Source organism: Rattus norvegicus, chromosome 2 (genome assembly GCF_036323735.1).
Source record: "Rattus norvegicus strain BN/NHsdMcwi chromosome 2, GRCr8, whole genome shotgun sequence".
NCBI lineage: Eukaryota > Metazoa > Chordata > Mammalia > Rodentia > Muridae > Rattus > Rattus norvegicus.
The window spans coordinates 7,491,492-7,515,033 of NC_086020.1; the positions used below are offsets into that span (position 1 = coordinate 7,491,492).

Sequence of the window (23,542 nt, forward strand, 5' to 3'; positions counted from 1 at the left end):
AGTATGAATCCGTTTAGACTTCCTTGAACATTTCTTAATACCTGGCAATACCTCAATAAATGTTCCTTCACATCTTTCAGTAACTTTCAAGGTAGGTGTACAGTATTGCTGTCCCATTTGAAGATGAGGAAACCAAAATTACAGAACAAATCCAAAAACACACTAATGGTGATTGTGGCACAGGATTAAATTTGGGATTTGTAGTAGTCAATATTCCTTGAATTCTCTGACATTCCCCCATTTCTTTTTGAGACTATTTAAATGGACCTGGCTCATGGCATAGTGGTCAATCTACCAGTCATTTCACATTCTCATTGGTCATGTATATGTATACCTTCTGAAAAATTTCATTCTACCAAAGAGTCAGATAATGTCATGACTCTATAACAAGAAGATCTAACATAATGTTAACCCTTTCCACAAACATGCGTGACTCCGATCTCCCAGAGAGGGAGAAAAGCCTTGTAGGATATGGTGCAGGAGATCTCTCCTGTTTCCCTGAAGCAGCCCTGCCTCTCTTGAGTGTTTGAAAAGACATTCATTTGTTTATTAAATAGAAGAGGAATCAAGAAAGCATTTAAGTTGTCATTCTGTGCTTGCAAATTTACATTGGAGGTTGGGTCATCTTTGGTAGGTGGATTCTACCTTAGAGCAAGGACAGTGGAATGGTAATCAGTCACTGCCACCATCTGCAGGCAATAAGAGCTTCACATACAGACAGAGCGTCTCACCCACCGCACGGCTTCTACCCTATTGCTGATTATATCCTTACCTGGGCATGCCTGTTCCTTCACACTTGGTGTTTAGCTTACAGTATCCATGCCCCTACACCCATAACACTCACACTCAAGCAAGTCTTTTGCACCCAGAATTCCAATAACTGTTGCTGGTGACTTCCAAAGCTAAATTCACAGTCTGGATCTTTATCCAGGCCTCATTAACCATGGACTCGACAGTTTTGACTGTCCCCAGAATATATACTCTATATACTGTATACCCCTGAGCACACAGACACTGCCCTGCTGTGTCATTTCTCTTTCAGCCCAGCTGTTCTTCCTCCCCACTGTCTAATCTACATACTCCACGCAATGGAACCTCAAGTATAAATCTCAAGTACTCTCCTATATAAATCGCTTGGGGCTTATTATGGGACCTTGGGAGAAAGCCCAGTCTCTCAACATGAATTACTAAGTCCTTTGTGGTTGAGTCCCCTACACCCTCGATGTTCCCCAGCTCTTTCTTTCTCTACCCACTTCCTGCATGCCCCTCCCCTTCCCGTCTCCTATGACTCACTTTAGGCTCTGACTATATTGAACTTCTTGAAGTTCATAATTTAGTCTCTTGTCCTCCAGACTGTGCTCACTCTCCTCCACTTGCCTTAGTTCCCATCACAGCCTTACCCAAGCATTTGCAAATATAACTATTGGCCTTTCCATTGACTTTAACTTCCTTAAGAGCAAGATATTAGCCTCCTATTAAATATATGATTAATATATGAAGTCTGTAGGTAATTCATCTGTAGACTCAACCATCGGTAAAAAGTATTTTAAAACTTGAACTGTATATAACATGTACTTCTTTTTGTTATCATCCCTACTACCCCAGCCAGAAAAGAAAAAAAAAAGGGTTTAGCAAAACTATATAGCACTGACATTCTGACGCTGCAGTAATCTAGTGAGATATAAAGAACATGGATGACTAGTGATGTGGCTGAATTGTGGAGTGTATGTGCAGCCTGCTTGAGAACTTAGGGTCACTCCAACATTGGAATGTGATATTTGTGCAGGGGCTCCTCCTCTGGTTCCACATCCATTGTTTCCTCCCTCTCCATATGTCCAGGCATCACTGCATACCAGCCTAGGACCAGAACAAGTGGGGTCTGCAGGATCCTGGTCTGGCAGGGAGTGAGTGCCAGGCCTGGAGTGGGTAGGGGCTTCTCTGGTGATTTTTAATGAAACAGCTCTTTTACATGATCTTAACTTGTGCACATACCATTATTTGGGGTAGTCAGGGGGAGTATATGATCCTTGAAGAATTACCATTCTTCATTCTTTTTTTTTTTTTTTTGGTTCTTTTTTTTTTTCCGGAGCTGGGGACCGAACCCAGGGCCTTGCGCTTCCTAGGCAAGCGCTCTACCACTGAGCTAAATCCCCAACCCCTCTTCATTCTTCTTAAGGTAAAGTTTTATTGGCTGGAGTTTAAAGTACTGGGATTGTTTCATTTGTATGGAGAGGCATTTCAAGAATCCCAGGTACTTTCTGGGCAGATTTTTATCAGGAAAGAGGAAGTTGCCAGGGACTATGTGAAATTCCTCAGGTCAGTTAAGGGTCGGGTTCCCAGAGCAGGCAGAGAAGAGGAAGTCCTAGTAAGAAAAGGGAGTTGCACTGAGTTCAAAGGAGCTATCTGGACATGCTAGACTAAAACCTTAGTAGCGAGGTGCAGTATGGGAACAAATAAAATATTAGAATTTGCATAGGTCTTCAATACATGCTACATGGTTTTACAGGAGTTCAACATGTATGGATCATCATGATGCTGACTGCTAGAGAAGGACATCAAATATCCTATCACTTTTCACCTTTTTCACTTGAGATATGCTCTTTCACTGAACCCGGGGTCTTACTGGTGTCAGCTTGCTCCAGTGATCTTCCTGTCTTGGCCCCTGCAAGTGCTGGTATTGATGTGTCAGCTCTTTATGTGGGTGCTGGATTCTCAATGCAGGTCTTCATACATGCACAGCAGATGTTCTTATCTACTGAGCCATCTCTGTGTCTCTCCTTCCCTTATGCTGTCCCTCCATATTTTTGCCTTGCTATGTGGAAATCTTTTATTTGATGTAGTCATACTTTTTTCACCCTGTGCTTTGATCTTATATCCAAAAAGTCACTGCTACAACTAATGTTGAGATTTTCAGAATATTTTCCAAGAGCAGCTTCTAATACATACAGGGAAAGCAGAGGCTGGGAAACAGCAGGACTTACACTGTTTGGGACTGTGTAAATGGTATTAGTATACAAAAAGTACATATGTTCTGGATATGATCTCAGAGTTCCAGTGTATTAGCCTGTATCTGTGGGGAGAGGAGCTTCACATTTCTTAACTGATTAAGCACAAGCATTTGAGATGGAGTGTAAGTACCTTGTCTCTGCATTGACTTTCTCTCAAAAAGGAAGTCTATCATGCTGATAAAATTTTTCAGTGAATTTAAATGAAATAATGCAAGGGGAAAGCTCTAATCCTCCAGTGTCCCCTTAACAGAGGTTAAATTGTTGTGTAACCACCAATGTTTCTTCAGCTTCGGAATCCCTCATGAGTCTTGAATGTGTCTTTACAAAGCTTTGGGGAGCTTTCTGTGAGTAATAGAACAGGTTTGGAGTTGTAATTCTGCAGGGTCTGTGCATGATAGAGAGTCAGGAGATGAAGGAAAGAGAACAGAAGAGAATATTTAATAGATTCTTCCAGATTGCCCTCTAACTCATTGTAGCAGTTTATAGGCACACCCATGCTTGATGGGAGCGTTCCTTTCTTTTTTTCTTTTTTTAAGACTGGAGGTTTTATTTGGTAATCATTGAAGAGTTCCTTCCAGAAAACAAAACAAAAAAACAAAAAACAAAAAAAACCAAAAAAAAAAAAACATTTTATATGGTGATCACATGGAATAGTTTCATTTTTTATTATATCTAAACCAATAACAGAATTGCAAATTTTTACTAGTGACCCCCATTAAGAATGTGTATGTGACAAACTAACCAATCTTCTGTGCCTTGGATTTCCCATGTAATCACCATTTACAACCTAAACAAATGAAAAACTGTAATGTTAATATACATGTGTTGAGTGTATATTGATAATAATTTGCTAAAAACAGAACACTTAGGTTAAAAGCAATGTTTTAAATACATACCTATTGTAAATGTAGAACTCAATATATAGATTGTAGTGATATTTATTCCTTTTATTTACAATAATACTTATTTTTTACTTTTTATGGAATATTTTCTTTTATCTACATTTCAAATATTATACCCCTTCCCAGTGTCCTCATCAGGAACTCCCATTTCATTCCCCCATCCCTGCCTTCATGAAGGTGCTCCCCAAACCACCAACCCACTCCCTCCCACCTACCTGCCCTGGCATTCCCATACAGTCAGGCATCAACCCTTCAAAGGAACAAGGATCTCTCCTCCCATTGATACCCACTAAGGCCCATTCTCTGATATATGGGTGGCTCCATGTGTACTCTTTGGTTGGTGATTTAGTCCCTGGGAGCTCTGGGGTATCTGATTGGTTGGTATTGTTGTTCTTCCTATGGGGATGCAAACCTTTTTAGCTACCTCAGTCCTTTCTTTAATTTCTCCATTGGGGACCTCATTCTCAGTCCAATGGTTGGCTGCAAGCACCCACCTCTATATTTGTCAGGTTCTGGCAGAGGCTCTCAGGAGACAACTGTATCAGTCTCCTGTCAGAATGCACCTCTTGGCCTCCCCAATAGTGACTGGGTTAGGTGACTACATTTGGGATGGATCCCCATGTGTGGCAATCTCTGGATGGCCTTTCCTTCAGTCTCTGTTTCACACATTATCTCCATTTTTCCTCCTGTGAGTATTTTGTTCCCCCTTCTAAGAAGAACTGAAGAATTCACACTTTTGTCTTTCTTCTTCTTGAGCTTCATGTGGTCTGTAATTGTATCTTGGGTATTCCAAGCTTATGGGCTAATATCCACTTATCAATAAGTACATATAGTGTGTTCTTTTGTGATTGGGTTACCTAACTGAGGGTTGTATTTTCTAGTTCTAGACATTTGCCTAAGAATTTCATGAAGTCTTTGTTTTGAATAGCTGAGCAGTACTCCATTGTATAAATGTATCACATTTTCTGTATCCTTTCCAGTTTCTGACTATTGTAAATAATGCTGCTATGAACATAGTAGAGCATGTGTCCTTGTTATATGTTGGAGCGTCTTTTGGGTATATGTCCAGGAGTGGTATAGCTGGGTCCTCAGGTAGTATTATGTCCAATTTTCTGAGGAACGTCCAGACTGATTTCTACAGTAGTTGTATAAGCTTGTAATCCAACCAACAATGGAGGAGTGTTCCTCTTTTTCACATCTTCACCAACATCTGCTGTCACCTGAGTTTTTTTGATCTTAGCCATTGTGATTGGTGTGAGGTGGAATCTCAGAGTTGTTTTGATTTGCATTTCCTTGATGACTAACGAAGGGTGTTGAACATTTCTTTAGTTGCTTCATGGCATTCGATAGTCCTCAGTGGGGAAAATTCTTTGTTTAGCTCTGTACCCCACTTTTTAATAAGGTTATTTGATTCTCTGGAGCCTAACTTCTTGAGTTTTTTGTATATTTTGGATATTGGCCCTCTATCAGATGTTGGGTTGGTAAAGATCTTTTCTGTTGGTTGCTGTTTTGTCCTAATGACAGTGTCCTTTGCCTTACAGAAGCTTTGCAATTTTAAGAAGTCCCATATTTGGATTCTTGATCTTAGAGCATATGCCATTGGTGTTCTGTTGAGGAAATTCTCTCCTGTGCCCATGTGTTCAAGGCTCTACCCTACTTTCTCTTATATTAGTTTCAGTGATTCTGGTATTATGTAGAGGTCCTTGATCTACTAGGACTTGAGTTTTGTACAGGGCAATAAGAATGGGCCAATTTTGAACCGATACCATCCCACAGTTCCCTGCACCCAAATCCTGTGGGGAAGAGCGGTGAACACCCAGGAGTTCAGACATCCTGAAGCCACAGGACAGACTGCCACCTCTGCACACCTCTGCCCATAAATCTAATCCAAGGGGAAATTGCACAGTGCCTCTGGAAACAGGGATATAGGAGCAGACAGCTGCCAGTACCCACGGTTCTGGTCTGCGCCCAGGGACTAAACTGAACCAGCCAAACAGCTCCCTGCACCCAAATCCCGGGAGGAGAGAGCTGGACCCTCAGAAGCGTGGACACACCTGAGCAGTCAGAGGAGACAACCCTCTGCCCACAGTCCAGACCCAAGAGGGAATCACATAGTGCCAACCATACCCTCTGGGTGCAAGCACCTCGGAGTAATCAGGGGCAGGACCCTTTGATTCCTGCCCATGCCTAGAGCTAAAAGACAGTCTCCAGGAGTGCCTACACACCTGAAATCAGAGCACCTGTTCTCAGAAAAGGCTGAAAGAAAAACAGGAAAACAGTTCTATAGGAGTGCTGACACAGAGGCCTACGGCAGGGTCAAGTCACTCTCAGAAACAGCAAGACAAGCAAACACCAGAGACAACCCAATGGCTAGAGGCAAGCGCAGGAACCTAAACAACAGAAACCAGGAGTACTTGGCATCATCAGAGCCCAGTTCTCCCACCAAAGAAAATACTAGATATCCAAACACACCAGTAAAGCAAGATTTAGATTTAAAAATCACATTTTTTGATAATGATGGAGGACTTTAATAAAGACATAAAGAGGGGCTGGGGATTTAGCTCAGTGGTAGAGCGCTTACCTAGGAAGCGCAAGGCCCTGGGTTCGGTCCCCAGCTCCGAAAAAAAAAAAAAAGAACCAAAAAAAAAAAAAAGACATAAAGAACTCCCTTAAAGAAATGCAGGAAAACACAAGTAGAAGCCCTTAGAGAGGAAGCACAAAAATCCCTCAAAGAATTACAGGAAAACACAAACAGGTGAAGAAATTGAAAATGGAAATAGAAACAATAAAGAAAGCACAAAGTGAGACAACCCTGGAGATAGAAAACCAAAGACACAAGGAGCCGTACATACAAACATCACCAACAGAGTACAAGGGATAGAAGAGAGAATCTGAGGGGCAGAAGATACCATAGAAAACATCGACACAACTGTCAAAAATAATGTAAAACGCAAAAAGTTGCTAACCCAAAACATACAGGAAACCCAGGACACAATGAGAAGATCAAACATATGGATAACAGGTATAGAAGAAAGTGAAGACTTCCAACTTAAAGAGTCAGTAAATATCTTCAATAGAATCATGGAAGAAAACTTCTCTAACATAAAGAAAGAGATGCCCATAAACATACAAGAAGCCTACAGAACTCCAAATAGATTGGACCAGAAAAGAAACTCCTCCTGTCACATAGTAGTCAAAACATCAAATGCACAAAACAAAGAAAGAATATTAAAAGCAGTAAGGGGAAAAGGTCAAGTGACATATAAAGGCAGACCTATCAGAATTACACCAGACTTCTCGCCAGAGACTATGAAAGTCAGAAGATCCTGGACAGATGTCATACAGATCCTAAGAGAACACAAATGCCAGCCCAAGTTATTGTATCCAGCAAAACTCTCAATTAACATAGATGGAGAGACCAAGATATTCCATGAAAAAAACCAAATTTCCACAATATCTTTCCACAAATCCAGCCCTACAAAGGATAATAGATGGAAAACTCTAACACAAGGAGAGAAATTACACTGTACAGAAAGCAAGAATATAATTTCCTTGCAATGAAACCAAAAGAGAGACAAACAAACATAATTCCACCTCTAACAACAAAAATAACAGGAAGCTACAATCACTATTGCTTAATATCTCTCAACATCAACAGACTCAATTCCCCGATAAAAAGACATAGACTAACAGACTGGATACGAAAAGAGGACCCAGCATTTTGCTGCATGCAGGAAACACACTTCAGAGAAAAAGACAGACACTGCCTCAGAGTAAAAGGCTGGAAAACAACTTTCCAAGCAAATGGTCTGAAGGAGCAAGCTGGAGTAGCCATTCTAATATCGAATAAAATCTATTTTCAACCAAAAGTCATCAAAAAAGATAAGGAAGGACATTTCATATTCATCAAAGGAAAAATCCACCAAGATGAACTCTCAATCCTAAATATCTATGCTCCAAATGCCAGGGAACCTACATACATAAAAGAAACCTTACTAAAGCTCAAAAGCACACATTGCATCTCACACAATAATAGGGGATTTCAACACCCCACTCTTATCAGTGGACAGATCGTGGAAACAGAAACAGAGACATAGAGAAACTAACAGAAGTTATGAACCAAATGGACTTAACAGATATTTATAGAATATTCCATCCTAAAACAAAAGGATATACCTTCTTCTCAGCACCTCATGGTACCTTCTCCAAAATTGGCCATATAATTGGTCACAAAACAGGCCTCAACAGATACAGAAAGATAGAAATAATCCTATGCATCCTTTGAGATCACCATGCACTAAGACTGTTCTTCAATAACAACAATAATGACAGAAAGCCCACATATACATGGAAGTTGAACAATGTTCTACTCAATGACAACTTGGTCAAGGAAGAAATAAAGAAAGAAATTAAAGACTTCTTAGAATTTAATGAAAATGAAGATACAATGTTCCCATATTTATGGGACACAATGAAAGCTGTGCTAACAGGAAAACTCATAGCTCTTAGTACCTGCAAAAAGAAACAAGAAAGAACATATGTCAGCAGCTTGACATCACACCTAAAAACTCTAGAACAAAATACATAAATAAATAAACAAACAAACCCAAGAGGAGTAGAAGACAGGAAATAATCAAACTCAGAGCTGAAATCAACCAAGTAGAAACGAAAAGGACTATACAAAGAATCAACAAAACCTGGAGCTGATTCTTTAGAAAATTAACAAGATAGATAAACCCTTAGCCAGACTAACCAGAGGTCAGAGTGTATATCCAAATTAACAAAATCAAAAATGATAAGGAAGACATAACAGAATCTGACAAAATTAAAAAAAATCATTGGTTCCTAGTACAAAGCCTATATTCAACAAAACTGGAAAATCTGGAGGAAACGGACAATTTTCTTGACAGATACCAGGTACCAAAGATAAATCAGTAACAAATAAATCTAAACAACCCCATAACTCCTAAAGAAAGAGAAGCGGTTATTAAAAGTCTCCCAATCAAAAGGAGCCCAGGAACAGAATTAGTGCAAAATTCTATCAGACCTTCACAGAAGACCTCATACCAATACTGTCCAAACTATTCCACAAAATAGAAACAGGTGGAGCAAATTCCTTCTATGAAATCACAATTACTCTTATACCAAAATCATACAAAGACCCAACAAAGAAAGAGAACTTCAGACCAATTTCCCTCATGAATATTGATGAAAAAATACTCAATAAAATTTTTACAAACTGAATCCAAGAACACATGAAAATGACCATCCATCATGATCAAAGTAGGCTTCATCCCAGGAATGCAGGGATGGTTTAATATATGAAAAATCCACCAATGTAATCCACTATATAAACAAGCTCAAACATAAGAACCCCATGATCATTTCATTAGATGCTGAGAAAGCATTTGACAAAATCCAACACCCCTTCATGATAAAAATCCTGGAAAGAATAGGAATTCAAGGCCCATATCTAAACATAGTAAAAGCCAGCAAACCAGTAGCCAAGATCAAACTAAATGGAGAGAAACTTGAAGCAATATCACTAAAATCAGGGACTAGACAAGGCTGCCCACTCTCCCTCTACTCATTCAATATAGTCCTCGCAGTCCTGGCCAGAGCAATTAGACAGCAAAAGGAGGTCAAAGGGATACAAATTGGAAGGGAAGAAATCAAAATATCACTATTTGCAGATGATATGATAGTATATATACTTAAGTGACCCCAGAGTTCCACCAGAGAACTACTTAACCTGATAAACAACTTCAGCAAAATGGCTGGGTATAAAATTAACTTAAACAAATGAGTAGCCTTCTTCTACTTAAAGACTGAGAACGAAATTAGGGAAATGACACCATTCACAATAATACCAAATAATATAAAATATCTTGGCGTGAGTTTAACTAAGGAAGTGAAAGATCTGTATGACAAGAACTTCAAATCTCTAAAGAAATTGAGGATGATCTCAGAAGATATGAAAACCTTCCATGCTCATGGATTGGCAGGATTAATATAGTAAAGATGGCCACTTTGTCAAAAGCAGTCTACAGATCCAATGTAATCCCCATCAAAATTCCTACTCAATTCTTTATAGAGATAGGAAAATCAATTTTCAAATTCATTTGGAATAACAAAAATCCAGGATAGTGACAACTATACTCAATAATAAAAGAACTTCTGGGGGAATCACTATCCCTGACTTCAAGCAGTACTACAGAGCAATAGTCATAAAAACTGTATGGTATTGATACAGAGACAGGCACATAGATCAGTGAAACAGAACTATACATTATATGCTGTGTATACACTAATAACGGTAAGTAGAGATGTTCTACATCTTAAAATATTAGGAAAGTGGGTGTAGATGAAATGTTTGGGTGTTAAAATTGCTTTATTATGGGAGAAATTGCTACTGTTTTTAGAAATTGACAAACCAAGGAAGGTTCCTAAATCTATTAATGGGTTCCCTTGTCAGGTTTATAAAACCTGTGGGTAGAAATTAGTCCACAGTGTATGCCACAAAGTTTTATTTTTCATGAATAAAAATGCCTAATTCTGATAGTTCCTGTAATGATTAGCTTTGATTGTCAACTTGACACAATTAGGACTCACCCAGAAAGAGCAACTCAGAGAGACATTATCTGTAGTTTAGTTGGCATGTGAATGCATTTGTAGGGAGATGTTTTAAATTAATCGATATGGAAAGAGCATGCCCACTATGGGTGGTAACATTTCTTAGGCAGGGGTCATGGACTGTAAAAGAGTGGAGACAGCTGAACACGAGTAAGAATGAGAAATATTTATGCATTTATTTGTCTCTGTTCATAACTATGGATATGGTAGGACAAGCTGCTTCAAATTCCTGCTGCTTGATTTCTCTACAATGAATTGCAACCCAAATAAATCCTTTCTCCCTTAAAGTTGCTTTTTGTTAGGGTATTTTATCACAGGAGCAGAAATAAAACTATAACAGCTCTGTACTTGGGCTGTGTGTTTTAGTTTTACAGGAAACCAATGTTTTTGATGTACTTCTGATTTAGTATCTAGGCCAAATATTGTGGAGGTTTTTCAGTGGAAGCTAGTACGTCATTTTATTTTCAGGTGTTAGTACAATTCTGATACATTGAGTGCAATGAAAATTCATTTTAAATATGCATAAGTCAGAATTACTATAGACGTAGTATTTTTAGAAAAGAGAATTTTCTGGGTCAGAAATTATAAATTATCCCTCTGATATGTATGTCCCACAAATGTTGATCTTAGAATTTATGGAATATTTTATCATGAATCTATAAGCTATTTTGATCTCAAATGCTAATGGTAAATGAGATTTTTAAAACATAGATATGTTTTACAATAATGGACAAAATTCATATTATAGCAATGAATTGTAACCATATAGTAGTTACAATATTTTCAGACATAATCAGTCATCTACTGGGTTTGCCATATACCTGAACTTACTAAATTCATGTGGTTCACAATACAGACTATGTTTTTCTTACTTGTGTGCAAATAAAAATACAACAAAGCAAAAAAAAGAAAAAAAGAAAAAAGATTGGGGATTTAGCTCAGTGGTAGAGCGCTTGCCTAGCAAGTGCAAGGCCTTGGGTTTGGTCTTCAGTTCTGGAAAAAACAAAAAAACAAACAAAAAAATAATGCATGCATGAAAACAAATTTCTTAATTTTTCATTAAGAAATTAAAGGCATCATGAAGCTTTTTGATTTATTTTGTGTTTTTTCCTCCTGAAATGTCTATTTACTTTAGTGGTGATAAGAAACACCAGTAGTAATATCCTAAAGATATTAATTTTCTTCTTCACAACTTTTCCCAACCAACCCTTGCACCTGCTGCTGGAAAGAAAGTGCCTTCAAAGTTATACTTCTTGGAGTTCCACTATTTTACGCTGTAATTTCTTTAGGTCTTTCTGTACTTTATATTTCTCTAAATCCATCTTTGTTTTCTGTATTTGTTGGAGAGAATTGAGGGAGTCGTGGATTGATTTAAATCCTAGAAGAGGAAAGGAGAACAGATATACTAAAACAATGCATTGTATCTCCCCCATCCGCAAATGTGCTCTTCATCAGTACTTCCATAATTGATCAACCTTTAATTCAAATAACATTAAAGTCCATTAAGACACATCTAAAAATATACAGACAAATTAGCTCATAGTAGCTTAACTGGATCTGGCTTTATTATGAATACCTTTTCCCCCCTCTCTGTAAGCATACTGGGTAGTAAAATAACTTTCAGAAGAACTTTAAAATATTTTCTTCTTTCTATAGGCTTTGTAAAAAGATTTGTGGGTTTCAAAAAAATTCTTGTTATCCCCTTAACAAGTAAGCAACTTGGAGGAGCTAAAAAGGCCTGCTGTCCTTGTCCCTCTTGCAACTTCCTACTTGTTTTCATGTTTATTCCCTGATAGCCACAGACTTGTCAGGCCACAAGCTCAGAACCTACATCTTGAGGTCTTCTACATAGTTGCTTATCAACATCTTTTTATTCAAAATATAAAGGAGTACTCATTTGTAGTCTCTCTTTGCTAGAACCTCCACTTAGTAAAATAAAAACAAAGGCTGAAAAACTCTCTTCTACTCGTCCTAAGCAACAATGAGTATAATTAAATAGGAAACGGATACTGAAATGAAATATGAAGAGGGTCTCTTTTTGGAAGAGTCATTTGAGTCTGGGATATGATTCCTGGTCACAGTAGGAGGTGTGGCTATGGCTGTAGGAGGTGGGGCTGTGAGGGTTACTTTCTGTAGGCAGCATGTTCACTTATGTGCCAAGAACACTGGGTAGAAGGAGGCACCTCCAGTGCATCTCTGTGGGACCAAGGCTTTGTGGAATTTACACATATTTTTCTAAGCCCTGAAGGACACAACACAGCTTTCTCTAATAAAGGAACCTTATATTCTTCAGAATTGTGACTCAAGGCAGATGGCATTTGAATTAGATAAGCCTTTCAAATAAATTCTTTTTGAAGTCAGCTCACCTGGACTCTGCTTCCTTTAGCCTCTTAAGAGGAAAAAGTTATTACAAGGACTCTGTTAATTCATCTCTTCCTCACTTGTCAAGGTCAAGTTGCCAAGCTAATATCTGTCTAGCACCACTACCTGCAGTTCGATGAGAAGGCCATTTGACTTAGTCTCCTAAGTTCATAATGGAGCCACAGTCAATTTTTTGGTGAGCCCAAGAACTTGCCATCTTACAGATCCAAAGATCTTAGTAAGTAAAGCATCTCACAACAATGGCAGGCATAAGACATGGTCAAGTGTAAACAAAGAACCGTCTACTTATGTATGTGCCTTGAGTATTATGCCAACCTCCTGTAAGATGTTTTGGGACACCAGATTAAATGCATGATGATGTCACTAATGACCAGACCCAGTGAAAATAGATACTTGGGAACAGAAGGGGGATGGGAAGGAGGATAGGCCGTATGATTTTTGCTCACCTGATTGATAGTCATTTTGCATTTTCTCTAGTTCCCCCCAGATCCGCTTCTCTATTTGGCACATTTTCTTGGACACTTTATTTTCTATGGCTTTCACTTTGTTTACTTCTGCCTCCTGTTTCTGGGAGTTAATAAAATTCTCCAACTTGCTTGAAAGTTGCAGCATTTTTTCTTCCATCTTATTCTCAGACTTTTCCTTAAAATAAATAAATAAAAATTAAATAAATAAATGAGAGAGAGAGAGAGAGAGAGAGAGAGAGAGAGAGAGAGAGAGAGAGAGAGATCATGTGATAACACTTCAGACAAGAGCAGCAGAATGGATTCATGCTTCAGCTTAAAGAAACTGCTGTTGAGCTGAAACTGCTATTGAGTTGGTGCCCAAACCTCGCTGGCCCCAGCCCACAGCTCCCTGCTCCCAAACCCCATGGGAGAGAGAGCTAATGACCCAGATGTGTGGGCAATCCTGAGACTGCAGGGCAGGAGAGAAGGCCACTTCTGCCCACCTTTTTCCACATCCCTGGCCAAAGAGGAAAGTGTAAATGTCCTCTGGGCACAGGAAGATATGGTAGTCAAGCTGCAGGAGCCCTGTGGTCCAGACTATGCCCAGATGTGAAGAGACCCTGTCAAAGAGCTCCCTGCACCCAAATCCCATGGAAGGGAGAGCTAGACCTTCAGAGGGGCAGACAGGCCTGGGAAACCAGAGGAAACTATTCTCTTCCCACATTTCTGATTCTAGAGGAAAACACCTAGCGCCATCTGGACCCCCTGTGCACAGGGACCCAGGAGAAGTAGGGGCAGGCCCACAGGGACAGCTGAAAGCCAGAGGACAGGAATGACTACATGCCTGAAAGCAGAACACTCTGTTCTCATAACTGGCTGAAAGAAAACAGGAAAGCAGGTCTATAGCACTCCTGACACACAGGCGTATAGGATGGGCAAGTCACTGTCAGAAATATCAAAGCAAAGTAACACCAGAGACAACCTGATGGTGAGAGGCAAATGCAGGAATCCAAGCAACAGAAACCAAGACTACATGGCATCATCAGAGCACAATTCTCCCACCAAAGCAAACACTGAATATCCAAACACACCAGAAAATCAAGATGTAGATTTAAAATCACATTTGATCATGATGATGGAGGATTTCAAGAAAGACATGAAGAACTCCCTTAGAGAAATGCAGGAAGACACAAGTAAACAAGTAGAAGCCGTTAGAGAGGAAACACAAAAATGCCTGAAAGAATTACAGGAAAATACAAATAGGTGAAGTAATTGAAAATGGAAATAGAAACAATAAAAAAAGCACAAAGGGAAACAACCCTGGAGATAGAAAACCAAAGGAAGAGACAAGGAGCCATACATACAAACATCACCAACAGAATACAAGGGATAGAAGAGAGAATCTCAGGAGCAGAAGATTCCATAGAAATCATCAACACAACTGTCAAAGATAATGTAAAATGGAAAAAGTTACTGGCCCAAAACATACAGGAAATCCAGAACACAATGAAAAGATCAAACCTAAGGATAATAGGTACAGAAGAAAGTAAAGACTCCCAACTCAAAGGACCACTAAATATCTTCAACAAAATCATAGAAGAAAACTTCCCTAACCTAAAGAAAGAGATGCCCATAAACATACAAGGAACCTACAGAACTCAAAATAGATTGGACCAGAAAAGAAACTCCTCCTGTCACATAATAGTCAAAACACCAAATGCACAAAACAAAGAAAAACTATTAAAAGCAGTAAGGGAGAAAGGCCAAGTAACATATAAAGGCAGACCTATCAGAATCACACCAGATTTCTCACCAGAGACTATGAAAGCCAGAAGATCCTGGACAGATGTTATACAGACCCTAAGAGAACACAAATGCCAGCTCAGGTTACCGTATCCAGCAAAACTCTCAATTAACATAGATTGAGAAACCAAGATATTCCATGAGAAAACCAAATTTACACAATATGTTTCTATAAACCCAGCCTTACAAAGGATAATAAACGGTGAAGCTCAACACAAGGAGGCAAGCAACACTCTAGAAAAAGCAAGAAACTAATGTTTTGCAAGAAAACAGAGAAGACAAGCACACAAACATAATCCCAGCTCCAAATATGAAGATAACAAGAAGCAACAATCACTATTTCTTAATATCTCTCAACGTCAATGGACTCAATTGACAAAACGGCAACCAACCCCTACAACTGATAGAGGGCTTATATCCAAAATATACAAAAAACTCATGAAGTTAGACTGCAGGGAAACAATATCCGTATTTTAAAAAATGAGGTTTAGAGCTAAACAAGGAATTCACAGCTGAGGAATATCGAATGGCTGAGAAGCACCTAAAGAAATGTTCAACATCCTTAGTCCTCAGAGAAGTGCAAATCAAAACAACCCTGAGATTCCACCTCACACCAGTCAGAATGGCTAAGATCAAAAACTCAGGTGACAGCAGATGCTGGCAAGGATGTAGAGAAAGAGGAACACTCCTCCATTGTTGGTGGGACTGCATACTGGTACAACCATTCTGGAAATCAGTCTGGAGATTCCTCAGAAAATTGGACATTGAAATACCTGAGAAACCAGCTATACCTCTCTTGGGCATATACCCAAAAGATGCGCCAACATAAAACAAAGACACGTGCTCCACTATGTTCATAGCAGCCTTATTTATAATAGCCAGAAGCTGGAAAGAACCCAAATGCCCTTCAACAGAGGAATGGATACAGAAAATGTGGTACATCTACACAATGGAGAACTACTCAGCTATCAAAAACAATGACTTTATGAAAATCATAGGCAATTGGATGGAACTGGAAAATATCATCCTGAGTGAGGTAACCCAATCACAGAAAAACACACATGGTATGCACTCATTGATAAGTGGCTATTAGCCCAAATAGTTGAATTACCCTTTATGCACAGAACACATGAAACTCCAGAATGATGACCAAAATGTGGATGCTCCACTCCTTCTTTAAAAGGGGAACAAGAATACCCTTAGGAGGGGATAGGGAGGCAAAGTTTAGAACAGAGTCTGAAGGAAAGCTCATTCAGAGCCTGCCCCACATGTGGCCCATACATATACAGCCACCAAACTAGATAAGATGGATGAAGCAAAGAAGTGCAGGCTGACAGGGACCGGATGTAGATTTCTCCTGAGAGACACAGCCAGAATACAGCAAATACATAGGAAAATGCCAGCAGCAAACCACTGAACTGAGAACAGGACCCCCGTTGAAGGAATCAGAGAAAGGACAGAAAGAGCTGAAGAGGCTTGAGACCCCATATAAAGAACAATGCCAACCAACCAGAGCTTCCAGGGACTAAGCCACTACCCATAGACTATATATGGACCTACCCTGGGCTCGGACTGCATAGGTAGCAATGAATAGCCTAGTAAAGGCACCAGTGGAAGGGGAAGCCTTTGGTCCTGCCAAGGCTGGACCCCCAGTGAACGGGATTCTTGGGGGGAGGGAGGTTATGGGAGGATGGGGAGGGGAACACATATATAGGAGGGGAGGGGTAAGGCAGGGGGATGTTGGTGTGGAAACCAGGAATGGGAATAACATTTCAAATGTAAATAAGAAATATCCAATTTAATAAGGATAAAAAACAACAACAACAACAACAAAAGAAACCACCGTTTTCCTCATAGAGAACATGAACATTGTATTTCTCCAACTGTCCTCCTAAGCGTGAGAGTCAACTGCTTAGTTTGTCTTTGTAATTCTTTTGTAACACTACACATTATGTAGAGGGGCTGATGTGCCTGGAAGTTTTGGAATGTTGGTCTGATGTTTAAAGAAGTATTACAAAGAAAGATAACAGACACCACTTTGTCTAAGCTCCTTGGATGTGCTTCTAAGCATTATAACTAATCTTTATAGAACCTCACATCTCCACGTGTACCCCAATCGATGTAAATGTTGACTCCAAGCTCTGGTTTTTAAATCTAGGTCATACCCCTCCCCTATGAGCTCTAATTTAATTGGTGTATAATGGAACTCGGGAATTAGTACAGTAGAAATGCTCACGAAGTGATTCTAGGGGGTGAGTATGGGTGCAGTGAACAGCCTTAGACCTAAGGGAGTTCCACAGAGAATCAAGGAGGAGAGATTGGGCACAAGTGCCATGCCTATTTTCTGCTTCTTGCTTTAGGAATGGTGAAGTCAGTTTCTCTCTTCCTCCCATGATGACCTAGGCTCACCCATTATACTGCTTATAAGTGGTAGAGGGTTTTGGGTACTTTGGGAGTTGAACTAGCAGGCTCACTTGGCAGTCATGAATCTAACTATCCAGACTTTGATAGCCACAGTCACAATAAAGCTGATGTTTGTGTTCAGCTCTTGGCCTGTACCTTGTTCAGTTATGTGCAGACTCAGGTGTGGGCTAGAGACATTGTTTACTGTGTTGCTGACAGTCCCACTGAATGAAGTTCTCAGGCCATCTTATTTGTACAGTTTTCGTGGCAGGCAGCCATGGTCTACCATCATGATTGTGAGCTGCCCTTTTTGGAGAACTTGGGATTCCAGCAGCAATGAGAGAGGGAAGTCTACACACAGGTATGTTTGTATATGCTGTGTCAGCCTCACTCTGAAGATGTGGACTTGCTTCACAGGGTGTGATTGAGAAAAGAGTTTTTAAAACTTTGGATCTATGCCAGGCATGGTGGCATACACCTTTGATCTCAGCACTTAGGAGGTAGAGAGAAACAGGCAGATCTCAGTGAACTCCAGGCCTGCCTGATGTGTATAGCAAGTTCCACGACAACCAGAGCTACATAGTAAGAAAAAACAAAGAAAAAAAAAGCAATAACAAATAACTCTGCACTAGTAATAGATCTCAAATAGGGTAAATTTTGTTTTCCAGAAGCTTTCAAACTGTCATGAGGTCAAGTGTCACCTAGAAAATTTGTCTAGAGCCTCAGATTTCTTTCTTTCTTTCTTTTTTTTGAAATCAGCACAACCACTTTAATCAGTGAATTCTTTCAGGCTGTAAGCAAAAGCATCATTCTAACAATACACAAACTTTTTCAAGGATTAGGCCAAAATACACTTTCCGGGCTTTGCTTGCTAACAAACAGATAAGGACTCTTCATGAGCAGAAAGTTCCAGATCAATCCTGCTCGTGTATATTTATAAATGACAAAATGAAATACATAACATTGACAGCTCATATGCCATAGTCTATGATAATGATCAAGTCAATATTGTTCCAGGATTGCAAAGATCTCTGAACTTGATAAAATTAGCAAGTTTGTTTCCCCAAATTGGAAGGATAGTGGAGAAGTACTATTTAGTCACTCACCTGAACATCTACCTCTGGTCACCATTCTTTCAAAGTTGGGAAAATGCACATTTTTTTTCTTTTTATTTTATTTTTTATTTTTTTATTATTAACTTGAGTATTTCTTATTTACATTTCAATTGTTATTCCTTTCCCGGTTTCCAGGTCAACATCCCCCTAACCTCTCCCCCTCCCCTTCTTTATGGGTGTTCTCCTCCCCATCCTCCTCCCATTACCGCCCTCCCCCCAACAATCACGTTCACTGGGGGTTCAGTCTTAGCAGGACCAAGGGCTTCCCCTTCCACTGGTGATCTTACTAGGGCCTCAGATTTCTTTTTTTGGTTTTTTTTTTTTCCTTTTCTTTTTTTCCGGAGCTGGGGACCAAACCCAGGGCCTTGCGCTTGCTAGGCAAGCGCTCTACCACTGAGCTAAATCCCCAACCCCGGGCCTCAGATTTCTAACAGAGCACCCCAAACAAGATTCTTCAGTTTGGTCTGAGTGTGCTTTGTTGTTGCTCTTGCTGCTGTTGCTGTTGTTGCTGCTCCTCCTCTTCTTGAAAAAGAAAATTTCTTCAAGTTATTTTGGTACAGAGAGAGCATATACTAGTAAATGTAGATTTCCACAGCTGGAGAGGTGATTCCTGGACCAGAGGTAGGCACTGGCCTCCTACAGAGGTGTTAAAATACAAGCACTCTCTCACACAAGAGAGATTACTGTCAAGGCTTGGGCAGCCACCATGCAATGCTGTTAACCTCAGGAAATAGTAGCACCTTACCAGCTTTTCTTGAACAACCTTCAGACATTCATTCATGTGGCCCAGATGGTCTTTTCTGTACTTGATAAACTGGTTTTCTGTCCATTTTTGATTGTTTTCAACTTCTTCATATATGTTTGTAGAAAGTGAGTTAAATCTAACAAAAAACATTTTAATAAGTGAATTTACTAAATCAATCAATAAATGTAAATATAAATAAAATTAATAAATTTAAAAATTTAGCACCAAAAAGGTGCAGTAGGATAATGTCTCTGGGCCTGAGCAGATACTTATGAGACATCTTGGGAGGTGTAGGCACTGCCCTAGGCTGGAGTCCAGGCCAGCCACTGTCAGCAGTCTTTTGTGTACCTCAGAATGCAAACATACATGGTGGCAGGTAAATGGTAGCTTATGATAACTTTCTCATACAGAAATGCATATGTTATCCATGTGTAAATCCCCTCAAGGCTTGAAGTTCTCTTTATGAGGGAAAGAAATGCTCAAGTCTCTTTGCAGTAGAAACTGACAAACTTTCTGTAAAGAACCAGATTGTAATAGTTCAGGCCCTATAGCTTGAATGGTGCTACTGTGGTAGGAGAGTATCCACAAACAAATAGCACAGCTCTGCTCTGATCAAACGCTCTGTATACCCAGAGTAAAATTTCACAAAATATTTACAGGTCACACAGTATAACTTTAAAAAAACGTATTCAAGAGTATAAAATGTATCACTTTCAGTCAGACTCAGCTGCTTGAGTTTGCTGACCCACCTGAAGCACGGAGAAGAACAGAAAGGACTAAAAATGTCATTAGAGGAAGGTGAGGGCAGTCCCCAGATATACCACAGCAGAGCACTGTCTAAGGTCTGGCTTAGGGTAGTGTATGATTTCCCTGCGGAAATCATCAGAGTCATCGCCTCTGCAGCCCGTGGATCTGAGTGGATGGATTTGTGCCAAGTTACTCACATGGCAAAAGGAAGAACCCAAACAACCAACCCTAAAGTAAAGAATGCACAGAAAGGGACTGCTTCTGACATGGAGTATAAGATCATTAAACAACCACAGAAGATTTTAACAAATCGGAGTGAATGTTTTCCTTTGACATCACTTAAGATGTCAGGCACGTATGTATATCTTTCTAGCTGCCATGAAAAGTATTTGGTTCCATAATTAAAAATGTCAGCTGACCTTAGCATACAATTATATTCCTAGTGCTTGCCTGCAGGTGCAGGAGGATTGTTCACAAGGTCGAGGCAAGTCTGGTCTACTTATTACACTGTAGATTAAACAGGGTTGCAGACTGAGATATTGTACTGGCTAGTTTTGTGTGTCAACTTGGCATAAGCTGGAGTTATCACAGAAAAGAAGCCTCCCTTGAGGAAATGCCCTCATGAGATCCAGCTGTAAGGCATTTTCTCAATTAGTGATCAAGGAGGGAGGACCCAGCCCATTTTTCCGTCCTGGGCTGGTGGTCTTGGGTTCTATAAGAGAGCAAGCTGAGCAAGCCAAGGGAAGCAAGCCGGTAAGTAACATCCCTCTATGGCCTCTGAATCAGCTCCTGCTTCCTGACCTGCTTGAGTTCCAGTCCTGACTTCCATTAGTGATGAACAGCAACGTGGAATTAAGCTGAATAAACTCTTTCCTCCCCAACTTACTTCTTGGTCGTGTTGTTTGTGCAGAAATAGAAGCCCTGACTAAGATAGATGTCTCAAAACAAAAGAGAGAAGTGGAGTGGAAGGAAAAGGAGAAAGAAACAACAACCTCGAAACAGGTGCTGTAAAATAATTGTTGTGTAGACTAGTGGCTATAAAAGAGGCTATTTAGTGTCTGATGACAATTTTCATTGTCAACACTGGGAGGTGCTATTGGCATTTAGTGTACAGAGACTATGGCTGCTACTGTGTATCCTCCTGAGGCATACAGTTAAGGTCATGCAACCAAGCCATCAGTAATGTTAAAGGTGACAAACCCTGACTTGCATCACATAGGCAAGGAATGGAAAAAGTAAGTTAATTAAAGTCTGATCTTCATCTAAATTTTCCCACATTAGTTTTTGACACAAGAACTTATTTTGATTTAGCTGAGTTCTTTGGCATTGAAGAACATGAAATCAGTTTCATTTCTTGTGCTTACTAATGTCATGATTCCCAATCACCTGTGCAAATATCTAATTGCTGTTAGATATCAGGCAAATAGGTTCAATGGATGTTATGTGGGTAGCGCCATTTGGGTCAATAGTTTCCTCTTTGTGGACTGCTCCTTTGGTTGCTCCTGGTTTCCATTCATTCAGACTTACTTCTCTGTTGAGTAACACCCTTTTAAACAGAAGTCTCTTTTCTAACCACCCTGAGAAAGAGAATGTTTTAACTAATGTGACATCCACTTGCTCCATGTCTTCACTGTTTTATTGTTATGAAAAGACACCATGGCCAACACAAGTCTTATAAAGTATTTAATTGGGGGCTTGCTTACAGTTTGAGAGGGTTTGGCCATTATCCTTATGCCAGGGGGCATCATGGTGGTACATATGGTACTGGAGCAGTAGGTAAGAGTCCATCATGATCCATGGGCAGAGAGAGAGAGAGAGAGAGAGAGAGAGAGAGAGAGAGAGAGAGAGAGAGAGAGAGAGAGCGCAAGAGGGAGAACTTGGGCCTAGTGTAGGCTTTTGAAAACACAAAACCCGTGCCTAGTAGCATACTTTCTCCAACAAAGCCACACCTTCATCCTTTCCAAATAGTTCCATTAACTGGAGAGTAAGTATTCAAACATTTGAGCTCTTGGGCCATCCTCATTCAAACCACCGCACCTGATTTGTCAATAATTAAGTGGGCAAAGCTTTCCCATTTTATTTCTAGGTTCTCTATCTATTGCAGTGGTCCATTGGTCCATTTTTATATCAGAACCAAGCTGTCTTTATAACTATATCTCTGTGTAGTATTATTTGAGATCAGGTAGTGCAATATCTCAATCATTGTTTTCATTCCTTAGGATAGCTTTGGCTATTTGTGGTGTGTGTGTGTGTGTGTGTGTGTGTGTGTGTGTGTGTGTGTGTGTATTGTGTGATTTTTATAGTTCCATATGAATTCTTGTATTTTCCTATATCTGTGAGACATGATATGGAAGTTTGGAAATGAATATGTTTAATATTGATTTGGGTAGTGTAGACATTTTTATAATATTTTACCTACCCAGGAGCATGAAGTAGTTTTCCATCATTTAGTATCTACTGTGATTCCCTTTTTCAATATCTTGAAATTTTTGTTGTCAAAGTCTTTTACTTCTTTAGTTAGATATTTTCCTAAATACTTATTCTTGGGAGGAAATATTTTAAATTGAAAAGATTCTGATCATAGTATCCTCTCCCCCAACAATTCCAAGATTCTCTCCACCTTCCCATCCACCCAATTTCATGCCCCCCTCTCAAATTGGCATCAAACAAGCAAAACAAAACAGCAACAGCAGAAGCAACAACAACAACAACAACAACAACAAAAACCCATAACCTTCCACACACAAGAAACACACACAAAAACACAAAATTAAAAACTGTATTATGTACATTATGTGGTGAAAATCTGAGTTAATAAAGAAAAATTCTTTGCACGTTCCTATGTGTTCAAAGTTACAATAAAATTAAAGTCTGTGAAAATTGAAAAAAAAACTATTATACAAGCAAAAGACCATGAGGACAGAAACAAAACAAAATGCTCAAATAAAGCAATATGTGACAAAATTCTAGCAGTGACAGTTTTGCTTTGTTAGTCTTCTGCTGCTGGACACAGAGCCTACACTTACATGTGGACAATGCATCCAGTCAGTTTTCTCCAATAGAGAATAACTTACTTTTCCTTTTCAAATGGTTGTCAATTGGAGGTAGCTTCTTGGTTAGGGATGAGAGCTGTGTCTACTTTCCCTCTCAGTGCTGGGATCCTGTCTTAATTGAGTCTGTACAGGCCCTGTACATGCTGATATTTGTGAGTTAATTATGTGTCATTCCTTTTGTATCTGGAAGATACTGTTTCTTCAGTGTCTTCCATCCCCTATGACTTCTTACACATGGTTTCCTGTTGGACCCTACCTTGGGGTGTTTCCCTTCCCCTTCACTGAGCCTTTTAGTCTGCTATAGC

General features: G+C 39.6%; 2 protein-coding genes across 5 annotated transcripts in view; one reads left to right on the forward strand and one right to left on the reverse strand.

The window, feature by feature from the left end:
* The window catches only part of Skic3 (SKI3 subunit of superkiller complex), a 162,935-nt gene that overhangs the window by 128,075 nt on the left and 11,318 nt on the right, over positions 1-23,542 (forward strand). The gene's annotated exons all lie outside the window — the stretch shown is intronic.
* Positions 1-23,542, reverse strand: part of Fam81b (family with sequence similarity 81, member B) — a 120,142-nt gene that overhangs the window by 9,195 nt on the left and 87,405 nt on the right. For 3 of the 4 annotated variants that reach the window (XM_039103385.2, XM_039103388.2, XM_039103387.2), the window contains 3 exons: positions 19,438-19,573; positions 13,372-13,567; positions 11,623-11,921 (listed from right to left, as the gene is read on the reverse strand). In XM_039103385.2, coding sequence (XP_038959313.1) covers positions 11,788-11,921; positions 13,372-13,567; positions 19,438-19,573 — 466 coding nt within the window. In that variant the 3' untranslated portion in view covers positions 11,623-11,787. Of the gene's footprint in view, positions 1-11,622; positions 11,922-13,371; positions 13,568-19,437; positions 19,574-23,542 lie in introns of those variants that run through there. The other variant, XM_039103386.2, reaches the window with a different exon arrangement.